The sequence below is a fragment of the Somniosus microcephalus genome, chromosome 2, assembly GCF_052327205.1.
Source record: "Somniosus microcephalus isolate GS21.2 chromosome 2, FLI_Smic_1.0, whole genome shotgun sequence".
In the NCBI taxonomy this organism is placed as follows: Eukaryota; Metazoa; Chordata; class Chondrichthyes; order Squaliformes; family Somniosidae; genus Somniosus; species Somniosus microcephalus.
Window position 1 is genome coordinate 62,023,393 of NC_140988.1, and position 14,126 is coordinate 62,037,518.

Below are 14,126 nucleotides of genomic sequence, written 5' to 3' on the forward strand. Positions count from 1 at the left end.
TTGGGTGGAGTGTAGAATAGGCTGCCGATTCACTATCACCCATTTTACACAACCGCCCAAGGTGAATTTCACCCCCATGGAATATAAAAGTCGAGATGTAATGGTGTACCTAAAAAAAACCTTAGCAAGACCATACTGTGTGTAGTTTTGGGCTCTACATTATAGGAAGTATGCTGAGCCAATAGGGAAAGGCATAGCTTCTCTACTGATGCTGCCTGGAATGAGAACTTACAAATACACGACGAAGGAGGACTTGAAAAAGTGGGGCTATTTTTGTTAGAACAGAAGAGATTACAGGGTGATTTGATACAGTTGTTTAGAAAGTATGAAGGGATGGAGCAAAGAAGATAGAAACAGACCATTTCCAGTGGATTCGGGGTCTAGAATAAGGGGATATAGATGTACGATTAAATGTAAGCGACGTAGGACATAGAGCATGTGAACAAAAAATTTACACAGAGGGTTGTGAGGCTGGGGAATGCACCACCGGAGTTAGTGATTGAAGCAAAGACCATGGGGGGAATTTTAACCCCCAAGAATGGGTGGGTTGGGGGCGGATGGGTAGTTAAAATAAGTAATTTTTAGATCGTGATCGCAACCCGCTCCAACGTGCCTACTTCCAGGTTTAACGAAGGCATGTTTGGATGCCTGCGAGTAACCTACTCGCCCCAGTCGGGACCTTAGTGCAAGCGGGCGGATAGTTATCACGGCAATTAACATCCTTATCAGAGGTTAATGAGATCTTATTGCATTGAATTTTACTTACCTTTAAATTTAACATCTCCAGCACAGGTTTCCTGGGGCTCGGGAAACCCGGCTGCTGAAGGGAGGTGAGAATGGCCGGAACCAGCAGGTAAGTGCCTTTCCAGCACTGCCTGTGGGCCAGGAAGAGCAGGAGTGCTTCCCCCAGCCCCTCAAGGAAAACTGCTTCCCTCCCCTCGATTAGCCTCACTCGCCTGCCTCGATCCAATCGCTCCTCCACCCCTACACTCTCTACCCTCACCTTCTATCCATGATCTCCCCCTCCCTCCTCTCCAATTCCCGGCTGTGGCCTACCAGCGCAGGCATTCCCCCACCCCCCCTGACAGCTGCTGGCTGGGAAATGGGGGGAAAAAATTAAGTGAGGTCCTGCGGTAAAATTCGGCAGGACCTTCACGTTACCCACATTTCCGGGTTTCCCGGCCACTCTAACCCGCCTCTGCCCCGTTCCGTCCCCGTCTACCCATAAATATCGGGGCCCGTGTCAGCGTTTAGGAATAGATTAGATAGGCAGTTAGAGGAAAGGGGAATAAAGGGATATGGGAACAGAGTGGGCACATGGGAGGATAAAGACCAACAAATTTTTAATATTTTATTTTGCTGTAGTTGCTCATTCCCGGATGCTTAAAAACATCAGTTATTTGATTGGTTGGTGTGTGTTGGTTGGTAGTTTGCAATTGGTGGTTCTTTTTGACCTGCCTCGTGGTTAGCGATTGGTAGATTTCCTTGTCTATCTGTAATTTGAACAAATTGGCCTGGTTAATTGAACAGATAGTTATTTGAAAACTCAGTGTGACAAACATTTTGCACTTTTAGTTCTTTCAAGTGTGGTTTACGTTTTCTACAAAATATAGACACATGCTAGACAAAGACTTTTATTTATCTATGTATACATTTTATTGATGTTCAGGAGTTTGAAGTCAGGCTTTACAGAGCATTGTTCTATCTTCAAGCCTGTGTAGATTTTCTCTTTCAGTTTTTCTCGGTGATATCAGATGTGAGGGCGATCAACATTTCTAAATTTATTTTATTGCAATTTTATCAGTCTTGAGTCATGTTCTCGCACATTCTTAGCAGGAGCGTGGAGACAACTGAATTACATAATACATAAGGATGACAAAAATGATGATATTAAAATTATAACAAGCTATTAACACTAACTACACCTATTCAATGTCACTGGGCTCTCATTAGGATGTTAAAGCCTCTCCGTTATCTTTTTTCTAGCTTAAAAACAAGAAAATTGAGTTGGTAAAGGGTCCACACAACGTGACATCATCGGTGAGCGTTAACATTTTTTTGAAGTTATGTTATATTTTTTCTCCATCCCCTCTTTTAGGTCACTCCATGCCATAACCCATAATCCAAGTGAATGGGTAGACTGACGATCTAGTCCCAGACCCCTGACTGACTGACTACCAGGAGCTGAACAAGTGGCACTCCCTTCAATCTCTCCTACTTCCATATAAAGCAGGGGTTTGACTGGACTCAGCATCTCTCACAACAATATGGCTGAGATCAGGAGCTCATCTTGCAGAGAGTCGTATTTTATTGTGAAGTGTTTTTAATAATTTACTCTTACATAATTTAACAAAATGGAAGTAACATTAGTAAAAGCGTTCCACAGCACAAATCGGTTGTTGTCTTGTGTGGCTGTTCCACAGATGCAGGAAACATCCCAATGGCAAAGTCACTTCTGGAAAATAGTCTGGGTTGTTCAGGGATCACACGCCACCTCAGACAGATGTAAGAAGGAAATTGGGGTCATTAAGATGATACAACATTTAAAAGACAGCAAAGGGTCAGGGGGAAGATGGGCTGTTAAATCACTGCTCTGTTGCTACACCATGTTACCCTAGAGTTTTTGGCCATTCTTTTCTTCCTTTCTGGCCTTCTCAAGCTGCACTACCCTAGTGGTCAATAGGAAGTTTGGATGAGCTGCTCCCAGTCTTACACTGATGCTGCTCTTGAACCAGGTGATGGATGAAAGGGACTAGTGACAACTATCTGACTTTTCCTCTGTTCCAATGAAGCAGTGCCAGGCTCCCATTCAGTAACTTGCCACAGTAAAGCGACTACAATTGGGAACTCAAGGGGACTGGTAGAAATCAAACCTTTGTCTACACACCACCTCAAGAGGTTTTATTTATTAGTACAGTATCACCCCAGCAACATATTGAGATATTATTTTTGGCTTATTATCAAATTATTTTTTAAGTCCCTTTAAAGCAAATAGTTACCTTTTTCTTCTTATGTTTATCTTTGCAATTGGAATATTTTCTAAAGCCCTTTGCAAGGGTAACATCACATATAGAAAAGCCCAGTAATGTTTCCCCTCTGACTGCCAGCATTGATGTGATAATGTCATTTGATGTGTCACTTGTGCATGATCTAATTGTGATACATTCCATTCTTATGTACCATTCTTGTAGCTGTTCTCCCACCCCACAATATTTATAATTCCCTGCAACGAATTGATCTTCCAGGTGGTGCAGCAACACTGATTGTCAGAGAACCCACAAGTAATACTATGGAATGGAGGGATGTGAGTTCATTGCCCCATGCCAGCTGCACTGAATGGGAAAATACTGAGCAGAAGCCTGGTGTCTTCTTGGGCAAAGTAAAATTAGATCAGTACCTTGTACACCTACACTGAACTGACCAGCTCACCTGTTACAAGGCACGAATACACTCTCATATGCTTTTACTGGTGGGCATGTTCACTCAAAAGTGATACGTAGAAAATACTATAAACCCTAGTACCAAAGCAGAAGGAAAACTCCTACACAAATCGCATAATAACAAGTCACAACAGGGTTGACCATTGTGAAGTTGCTGAATATTTTGTCAATTACGTGGTCTCCACTCAGTTTAAAACAGTGAATAGAGCATCTTGCTGTGCAGTATCGTTGCTATTGATAACAGCAATGATTAAACAATCTTGGATTATCAAGAATGGTCTGAACAAACCTGGACTATCAGAAGAGGACAAAATGGGTGATTGGATTATAAAGAGTGAATTGAATTTGAATGCATGCTGAATTCACAGGTGACATTTCTGGAATAAAGCAAACCAAGACCTGGACAGTTCTAAATGTCCTCACCTCTTAATTCAGTTTTCCTGCAGAGTCCAACATGCATTTGATGTTTCAGCTCAGTACTGCTTGACAACGTGAAGTATCAGTCCCTGCAAATTAATATTTTACACACGCAAGAAAAGCTACTACTGTAAATTCAAGAATAAAATTCTCACCTACTCCAAAGATTGTGAATAGGAACTCTACATGGACATACTCTTGCTCCTTCCCCTGCAATCGGGTCCATGTCACAAACCTAGCCTACTCTAAAATATTTGACGTATTAATGTGCTGTGCCCCGAGTGAGATTTTATGCCTCTAATTCAGCACACAGTAAATTGCCCACCTCAGTCAGGCTATTATAAAGCTGTGTTGAATAGACGAGAGACACTTCTCTGAAAGGTAAAGGGAACATCTTTGGATGAGTTGACGAAGGAGAGTTTAGTGCTTCCCATTACAAGACTGCTTTTCCCTCTTCACCACTTCTTGGTTGGAGGATCGTTTGTGGCATGGAGGAATCAAAAGAGAGAAAATTATTTTTCAAAATGAGAGGGAAAATATAACTTTTGAAAGCAAATTTGCCTTTTCTTACTCCATAAACAGAATAGCCATGCGGTTTACTGAACCAATTTCTTGAAAGGTGTCTTTGTATTGTTTTTGTTTAGAATGACTATCGCAAGTTATCTATGCAATGCAAAGACTTTGTCGTTGGTGTTCTTGACCTGTGCCGAGACAGTGAGGAAGTTGAAGCTATTCTGAACGGCGATGTGGAAGCTGAGCAAGATGAAGGACACCACAGTCAAAGAGCAGGTTTAACTCGTGTCAAACTCGCCATTAAGTATGAAGTCAAAAAGGTACAATTTCTTTTAGAGTCTTGCCATTTAGTAACAATCAATTATAACTAACAATGTGCCCTATGAAGTCACATCCAACATGTTGGGTTTGCTCTAGTCGAGATTAAACGGCAGTGGGTTTTGTTTGAACTGACTGCATGGTTTTGAAATGGTGAATCATTAATTTCTCCACCTGGAACGTGCATAAAGAGGATGTCAGCAGGCGGAGATCGGGGGGGGGGGGGGTCGTTGGCCACCTGCCGACTTCCAGGTAAGTGGCGGGGCGGGAGGTCTTGTAAGGGTCTCGCAGGAAGGAAGGGGGGAGTCCGGGGCAGGGGAGGCCGCGTCTTACCTTGTGGGACACCTCCTGGTCCCACAAAGGAAGGGCCTCTTATGTCTCAAGACCAGCTGCAGACCTGCTTCTGCCTAGAGGGAAACCTGCAGCGGCCACCCTGACTCAGACCCTGGTTAAAATTGCATTTGACTCCTTTTGATGTAAGAGGACCCCAATTTGCATAAAAATATGAGACTCCCACCTCCTTTAGCCGGCTGTCTCATCCGCCTGCAAAACTCTGCAGGTTAAAATTGCAAAGAGTCAGGAGTTGAGTGGGTAAGTAACCTGCTTGATTGTTAACTGCCCAGTTTCTGCCAGATGGGTAGGGTTAAAATCGACCACCCTGTCTGATGTGGGCTAGTATTGCACATACGGTGTTTATCTCAAATTCTTTCATCCACTATTTTAGCAGCGGTCTTAAAGCTGCACTAAAATAGCAGAAAGGATTTTCAGATAACCCACAAAGGAACTGTGTAATTTCAGGGCTGCAGGATCTATAATAGCTTTATAGCTTTAATAGAAAACATCCACTGTCTGCCAATAAGTGTTGGCCATTTGCCATTTTACTGTGAGAACCACAGTTGGTTCTCTTTGTACAAAATATTGTCTTCTCGAGTACAAAATGTATTGAAAAAATATCACACTCCTTCCGTGTTTGATTGTAAAATACTTTATCCTCCTCCCCCCTTCAAATTACTTCAAGGCATTCCTTTTCCAATTGAGAGAATAGACAAGCAATCTGCTCTCTGAGCACCATTAATATTGGGGAGGAGGGGTTTCAACTGCCGGCTGCCTGTTTCTCGCCTGAAAAATGGGCAACTGGCAAAGTAAAATCTGGTGGGCACCTTTGACACCGATTTGCCCACCTGATTCAATTTTCAGGCAGGCCTTTAAATAGGTGTCAAGCGTTGCGAGTTGTAGGACTCCCATTGCCATTTTAATGTACAAATGGATGGTGAATGAGTGGTATACGCTAGTCCTAGTTGTTCTGGGGTTTGAGCAGGCCCTTAACCAGCGATCCTTAAAGGGAACACTACAGGCCGCTCGGGAGAAGGTGTGTTTTGGGATTTTCTTAAGATTTTTGTGGACCTTGGCCACGCTATCAGCTCCCCCTGCCCCCTGACAAAAACCTAGCGACCAGCCAGTTCTGTGTTGAAGCTGGATGATTTTCTGCCATCTGATTGGTGCCTGCTGCTTACCGATAATATTCAAATGAGGCCCAATCCTGAAAATGGTTGGGAATCCCTGACTGTGACCTTGGGCAAGTGCTGTCGATATCGCGTTCATTTTGGGTCAAAGTTGAAAATCCCCCCCCCCATTGTTTTTTTTATCAACTATCAAATAGTTTTTAAAGGCAACTGTCAGTGACTCACCCAGAGATAACTGCCTCCCTCCTTGCAAATGAATGCCTGCCCTCTACACACTAACCCCTCTCCCTGGTAGGATAGCTGAGATTATAAGTACTTTATGGTACCGCGACAATTGGGTAGATTCTAACTCTCGGGTATCTGCGCGCAGAGTGCACGGGCCGGATGCTCTACTCTGCCGGCGGGAAACCATTTTGAGGACAGGGCCTCATTACCAATGAGCTGCACGCCCTGAACGCGCATCCCAGTCTTTCCTTGGCCATAATCATCTTTATAGCATCTGACAAGGTGCTATAAAGATGATTAGGGTGGTTAGTCCTAAACAGCTGGAGGGTTTTGTGGGCTCCCACAACCCATATATCATGGGGAAGTCACCCATTGGATGACAACCCAGAATTCAGAGCTGGTCTCCACTCACCAGCACTATCTGGAGCAGGGTTTGAACCCTGCACCTTCTGACTCAGAAGAGGGAATGCTACCAGTAAGGCAAAGGCTCGGTCACATTGACTATTGTGCATGACTGGACTTCTGTTCCACAAAAATGTCCACATAACTTAAACAATTAAGAACAGAAGTATATAGGAATGATTAAAGGTTACTCAACCCATCCACCTACATGTTACAGGACGTGTTCTAACCAATGATTCTTTGTTCCTTGCAGTTTGTTGCCCACCCAAATTGCCAACAGCAATTACTCACAATATGGTATGAAAACCTCTCAGGATTACGGGAGCAGCCCATAGCTATGAAATGCCTTGTGGTGCTCGTCATTGCAATTGGGCTCCCATTTCTTGCAATTGCCTACTGGATTGCACCGTGCAGCAAGGTATGCAGTGTTGTCTTTGAAAAGGAAATAAATAAGGTCTTGAAATCACACCGTGGAATACTATCGTGCAAACCCTTACCCATTTGTCTCATCTTACTCTTTCCAATATCTTACCCAAGGCATAAATCAGTTTATTTTAAATAGCAGAGAAATTAATTCCGGATAAACATGTGCTCAACTTAACATGATTAGTGTCCCACAGCATAATTTCAAGGCCTAGTTCTTTAAGAAAATAATGATTTCTATTTATTACTCACATCATTTCAAAATAAACAGATTTAAAGGTGAACTTGCTGGCACAGCTTAAGGAAGACATAAGTTTTTATTTGGTGGGCAGCTTTTCGGTCTGCATACTTGCCGAGTGGTTGTTTGGATGTCATTGTTACTGGAAACAGTATTAGCTACTTCGAGACAAATCGGTCAATCTGGCTGCAGAAAGATGTAACTTGAAATTGGGCTCTTTAAATTGTAGCCTACTGATCTGCCCCATGAAATCCCATTTTTAAAAATTTTAACAGAGACTTTAACCTGCTCACTTTAACACCACTATTAAAACAGTAAAGATTTCAGATGAAGGTACTAAGTATTTGTACATTTATATCTGAAAAGAATCATTTCAAGACAAAGGTACCTTTACTATGGCACTGGCCTTGCCAATGTCCTAATAGGTTGACTTGTTCATTAGACAGGAGCGCCATTTTTTAAAAATTGTATTGTGGCACGCATTTTTAAGAAAATCATGGATGTCTGTAAAAGCAATTCAACATAAAAATATGAGCAGAAAAATCTAAGTATATAAGTACCGTTTGAAGTGTTGATATTATGTACTGTCAGCCAAAGATGAGAGAGTGGTTTGAAGTACAGCTGTAGCAATCAAGAACCCCACATGATGAAGTATGTCATGGACTTGCAGGGTCAGGAGTTGATGTTATTGGGTCAAGTAGAAACATTTCTCATGTGACAGAGATGAATCTTATAGCATTTAATAGTGGCTGGAGATCTGGAGACTAAAGCAGATGGAGACAGACAAACAATCTTCAGGAGTACTGCATTAATTTCTACACTAATATGAAATGTCGTTTGTAGGTGGGCTTGGACAACTCAGCCACACTCTCATTATGAATGACATTTTAAATCTCAGTAGAAGAAATTATGTCTGGACACACAAAACAAAAACAATTTTATAGAATAGAGAATCATAGAATGGTTACTGCACAGAAGGAGGCCATTTGGCCCATTGAGCCCGTGCCGGCTCTCTGCAAGAGCACTTCAGCTAGTCCCACTGCCCCGCCCTTTCCCCATCGCCTTGCAAAAAAAAATTTCCTTCAGGTAATTATCCAATTCCCTTTTGAAAGCCGTGATTGAATCTGCCTCCACCAGCCTTTCAGGCAGTGCATTCCAGATCATAACCACTCGCTGTGTAAAAATGTTTTTCCTCATGTCACCTTTGGTTCTTCTGCCAATCACCTTGAATCTGTGTCCTCTGGTTTTCGACTCTTCCGCCAATGGGAACAGTTTCTCTCTATCTACTCTGTCTAGATGCCTCGTGATTTTGAACACCTCAATCAAATTTCCTTTCAACCTTCTCTGCTCTAAGGAGGACAATCCCAGCTTCTCCAGTCTATCCATGTAACTGAAGTCCCTCATCCCTGGAACCACTCTTGTAAAAGATTTTCTGCACCCTCTCTAAGGCCTTCACCTCCTTCCTAAAGTGCAGTGCCCAGAATTGGACACAATACTGCAGTTGAGGCCGAACCAGTGTGTTATAAAGGTTCATCATAACTTCCTTGCTTTTGTACTCTATGGGCTGGATTTTGCCAGGCCCGAAGAGGCGGGAATGGAGACGTGTGGGGTGTTAAAATTGCAAAAAGTGGCGGGCGGGCCCGACCCCGCCTCCATCCCGCCTCCAAGCAATTTTCCCAAATGCGTGGTTTCTGATCCCGTCTCTGTCCCGCCTCCAAGAGGTGGGATAGGCCCTTAAGGCCCTTAACAACCACTAAATTGCCTCTATAATCCCATTTTGAGAGGCCTTTCCGATTTTAACACGTTTCCCACGTGATTCACGTCTCCTCTGAAACACGACGGTGAAACCTGGTGGGAGCACAATTGGATTGCTGACTATCAGCTGCAGCTCCACCATTAAATAGGAGATTTGATCAGTCATCATTTGCAGGTGGCAGGACTTTGTTTTCTCAGGTCTGGGGGAACTTTTAGCAGGCATAACCATAGCTGTGGAAGTTTGGAGCCTGACACCCATCTCTAGTGTGACCTCCTGGGAAACCCCACTCGCCACCTTGACTGAGCGCTTCCTCAACTGAGGCATCTACCAGAAGCATGGGAACCATTTATTTTCTTTCCTCCTGGACATCAGATTCGGACGAAGACCAGCCGCGGCAGCAGCAAAACCATGAACAACAGCAGCACCAACAGCAGCGGCAACAACAGGAGCGCCAAGCTGCTGCTCACCCACCTGAAGCTGCACAGGACAGAAGGCGCCAGCCCATGGAAGCCCGTCAGCGCAGGAGATACCCCCCAAACAGGGTCTACAGACAGAGGATCAGCTACCTCAACATAAGTGAGCAGCAGTGCCAAAGGCGGCTCCAACTTTCGCGAAAGGTAGTGGGTGACATCTGCGCAATGGTGCAGCAAGACCTGGAGCCCAGAGGAGCAGGAGGACACCCCTTACCAGTGGCCGTCAAAGTCACCACCGCACTCAACTTTTTTGCTTCAGGCTCATTCCAGGGATCAGCAGCAGACATCAGCGGCATCTCCCAGGCAGCCGTACATACTTGCAGGTAACCGATGCCCTCTTTGCCATTGCACACGATCACATCCATTTCTCCAAGGATCAAGCAAGTGTCACGGTGCGTGTGGTTGGATTAGCTAATTTGGCATGCTTTCCAAGTGTGCAGGGCGTTGTTGACTGCACACATGTGGCCCTTAAGGCACCCCATCGTAATCCAGGTATTTTTGTCAACCGTAAGGGCTTCCACTCCCTCAACGTGCAGCTGGTGTGTGACCACAAGAAGGAAATTTTGCATGTTTGTGCCAAGTACCCTGGCAGTTGCCATGACTCCTTCATCCTGCGCCAGCCTAGTGTGCCTCCGCTCTTCAGTCCGCCAGACCAACTTAACAGATGGCTACTTGGAGACAAGGGCTATCCCCTGAAGACGTGGCTAATGACGCCATTGAGGAGCCCAACCAACGAAGCTGAGGAGAGCTACAACTATAGCCACATTTCCACCAGATCCATAATCGAGCAAACCATCGGCATGCTGAAAATGCGCTTCAGATGCCTGGATAGATCAGGTGGAGCCCTGCAGTACTCAGCAGCCAGGGTCTCCAGAATTGTCGTGGTTTGCTGTGCACTTCACAACATGGCACAGCGTCATGGCTTGCAGATTCCTGAGGACCAAGTGGCTTCTCACATATCCTCGGAGGAGGAGGGGGAGGGGGAGGGGGGGAGGAGGAGGAGGGGGAGGAGGAGGAGGGGGAGGAGGGGGAGGAGGAGGAAAACGAACATCTTGCAGAGGCCCATCAACCAGCGGCAGCAGTACGCGAGAACATTGCTGCCCGGGATGCAAGGAACGCACTCATCTTGGCCAGATTTGCTTAGCCTAGCCAATCAAGCACTTTTGCCTTGCAGCTTCTTAACAGAGCATCGACAATGGCCAAGAACCAGTGGATTCCTAGCACTCTGACCACCATACTGACAATTGCAAGTAATCCTAAGCCCTCAATGTGGAAGTCCCATTTGCGAAATGACACACGCCACAACTGCAACAGCTGCCATCAGAATTTTTATTTACAATAACCAACTGATGGCATTTAAAAAATAAACACAACATTTCACCCAAGTGACTAACCCTTGTGACTATTTGTGCAGTATCTTTCTCTTACGTGTGCTCCTACGTGGCGCTTCCCCTCTGGCTTCAGCAGATGTGGAGGCCCCTTGCTCACTTTCTTGCTGCTCCTGTCTCGACACCTTTGGAGGCGTCCTCTGGGGTGGCGAACCTGTGAGGGCTCGGCAACAGTCTGTTGCTCCTGCAGCTGTGCAGGGGTTGAGACGCCGATCTCAGTTGGGTGGGGACTCTGGTGGGGCTCTGACCGAGGACTTGGCAGTGGCATGGAAGTGTGAGCGCTTGGAGAAGAGCCCCCACTTCCTTGTTCTCTGCCACCAACATCCCTCTCATGGGTCAGGTCCACCTCAGCGCTTGCAAGTGGCTTGAGAACACCTTGTTGCACATCAGGGGGGCCATGGGGACCCGTATCTGCACTGGCAGTCCTACTCAGAAGGACTTCCATGAAGGTCTGGTTTCTCTGTTCAATAGCTGACCATTGCTCCTCCAGAGATGTCAGTCTATTCTGAACACTCACCATGTTTTCTACACTCTGGCGACTTAGCTCCTCCATGGCCATAGCCATCCTCTCGTCTACTGTAGTCATCCTTTCCACAGAGGTTGCCATCCTTTCCGTGGTGCTGCGTTCATGCGCCAATGACTCCACAAAGGCTTTGCTCATGTTCGCGATGGACTCCTCCATTCGCTTCACACTCGCAGCGACCCTGGAGACAAAACCTGCCAGCGACTCCTGCACCTATTCCTGGAATTCCAGCGCCGCTGTTCTTCTGGATGGACCCAGAGGCAGAGGGTCGACATGCAGCTGAGCCGAGCTGGGAGAGTCCTGCATCCTCCGACTAGGACTCTCCACTGCTGTCCCTGTCTCCACAATCTGCTGATGCTCACTTGTGAGCTGTGATACACTAGGTGACAACACTACTCTATCTCGCGATGGTCCCACCGAGCTGTGAGTGTCTGCGCTGGTGCTGGGTGCGCTGAATTCTGCTGACGCTGCGCCCTCAGAGGTTGCAGCTTCCTCTGAGGAGTCTGGAGGCTCAGCCTCTTCTTCCTGGATAGTGGGGACGGGTGCTTGCGATGGTCCTGTGGGGGAGTAAAGGAAAGAGTCAGAGATGTGAGGCCAAGGTTACTTGCACATTGCATATTGCAGATGATCATAAGTCCATCTGTTAGAGCTTCAGAATCATTATCAGCAACTCATGCAATGTCAATGAGAGAGATGAGAAACTATTCTGTCACCAGCTTTCTCTGATGCACCTGTCTGTCCGTCCCCAACTTGCACATCGTCCTCAAGTCCCACGATCTCCAGGACCGCCTCCTCCCAAGGGGTGAGCTGGGCTACTGAGGGCGGCTCTCCTCCTGTCCTCGCTCTTTCCCTCTTATTGTGAGCTTTCTTTTCCTGCAATGAGGGAGACAAGTGGAGTTTGAGTGAGAATGAAGGAGTGAGTGTAGAGAATCCATAGCACAGATGCTTAGAAGGAGACAAAGATGGAGTGAGTTGGCAAGACCAAGGGCCCTCCCTGTTGTTTTCATAGCATCACAGTGATAGGGAGTGTGAGGGCTGCATAGTCGAATCGTTAGGTGAATGTGACCATAGGGAGAGAGGGAATGGGTAAGGGTGCAGGGATGTCAGTGTCAAGTGGGGTGTGGAGGAAGAGGTTGCTAAAGCTGAGTGCTGGTGAGGAGAGGCAATGGGGATCAGATTGAGGGTGATGGCAAAGTCATACTTTTCCAGCGCGCAGAAGGTCATGAAACCTCTTCGTGCACTGAAGCCAGGTTCTGCGGATCATCAACAACGAGTTGACCTCCTGGGCCAGCTGGATCCACACAGCCTTCGACTGCTGGGGAGGCTTCTTCCTCCTTGAAGAAGAGAAGAGCACCTCCTTACTCGCTCTTGCTCCCTCCACCAAAGCTTTTAGGGTGACATCATCAAATCTGGGAGCAGACTCAGGTTTCCCGCTGCTCATTCTGCCACTCACTGCAAAAGTCAAAAGGTTGGCAGTCTGCAGAAGAAGCAAGGCTTCTTGCAGACCTTAAATGCAGCAGCAATGATGACGTCATCGGAGGCGAGTTTCAAACTGAAAAAACTAATTGGGCCATGGGTTCCCACACGCTGGAACTCAATTGCCCAATTATGTGAAAATCGCATCAATCTCCCACATCGATTTGGAATCGGGTGGATAACACGAAAAGCGGATGACACGACCCCAGCCCGCCCCAGTAACAAAATCCAGCCCTATGCCTCTATTTATGAAGCCTAGGACCCTGTATGCTTGTTTAACCACTTTCTCAACCTGCCTTGCTACCTTCAACGATTTGTGCACATATACCCCCAGGTCTCTCTGTTCGTGCACCCACTTTAGAATTGTACCCTTTCGTTTATATTGCCTCTCCTCATTTTTCTTACCAAAATGCATCACTTCGCACTTTTCTACGTTAAATTTCATCTGCCACGTGTCCGCCCATTCCACCAGCCTGTCTATATCCTCTTTAAGTCTATCACTATCCTCCTCACTGTTCACTATACTTCCAAGTTTTGTGTCATGTGCAAATTTTGAAATTGTGCCCTATACACCCAAGTCCAAGTCATTAATATATAGCAAGAAAAGCAGTGGCACTAGTACCGACCCCTGGGGAACCCCACTGTGTACCTTCCTCCAGTCCAATAAACAACCGTTCACCACTGCTCTCTGTTTCCTGTCACTTAACCAATTTCGTATCCATTCTGCCACTGTCCCTTGGGCTTCAACTTTGCTGGCAAGCCTATTATGTGGCATTTTATCAAATGCCTTTTGGAAGTCCATCTACACCACGTCAACTGTATTGCCCTCATCAACCCTCTCTGTTACCTCATCAAAAAACTCAATCAAGTTAGCTAAACACGATTTGCCTTTAACAAATCCGTGCTGGCTTTCCTTAATTAATCCAAGTGACTGTTAACTTTGTCCCTGATTTTTGAATAAGGGTGTAACATTTGCAATTCCCCAGTCCTCTGGCACCACCCTAGTATCCAAGGAGGATTGGAAGATTATGGCCAGTACCTCCGCAATTTCCACCTTTACTTCCCTCAGCA

The 14,126-nt window shown here is 45.9% G+C and overlaps 1 protein-coding gene and 1 long non-coding RNA gene across 2 annotated transcripts in view; one reads left to right on the plus strand and one right to left on the minus strand.

Annotated features, from left to right (window-relative positions):
- LOC147122722 (short transient receptor potential channel 3) overlaps window positions 1-14,126 on the plus strand; it is a 137,871-nt gene that overhangs the window by 12,616 nt on the left and 111,129 nt on the right. Inside the window, exons 2-3 of the mRNA XM_086009796.1 lie at window positions 4,502-4,690; window positions 7,032-7,196. Coding sequence (XP_085865922.1) covers window positions 4,502-4,690; window positions 7,032-7,196 — 354 coding nt within the window. The remainder of the gene's footprint in view (window positions 1-4,501; window positions 4,691-7,031; window positions 7,197-14,126) is intronic.
- LOC147122723 (uncharacterized) overlaps window positions 1,032-14,126 on the minus strand; it is a 160,355-nt gene continuing 147,260 nt past the window's right edge. The window contains exon 3 of the long non-coding RNA XR_015081495.1: window positions 1,032-1,493. This is a non-coding gene — a long non-coding RNA (uncharacterized LOC147122723). The remainder of the gene's footprint in view (window positions 1,494-14,126) is intronic.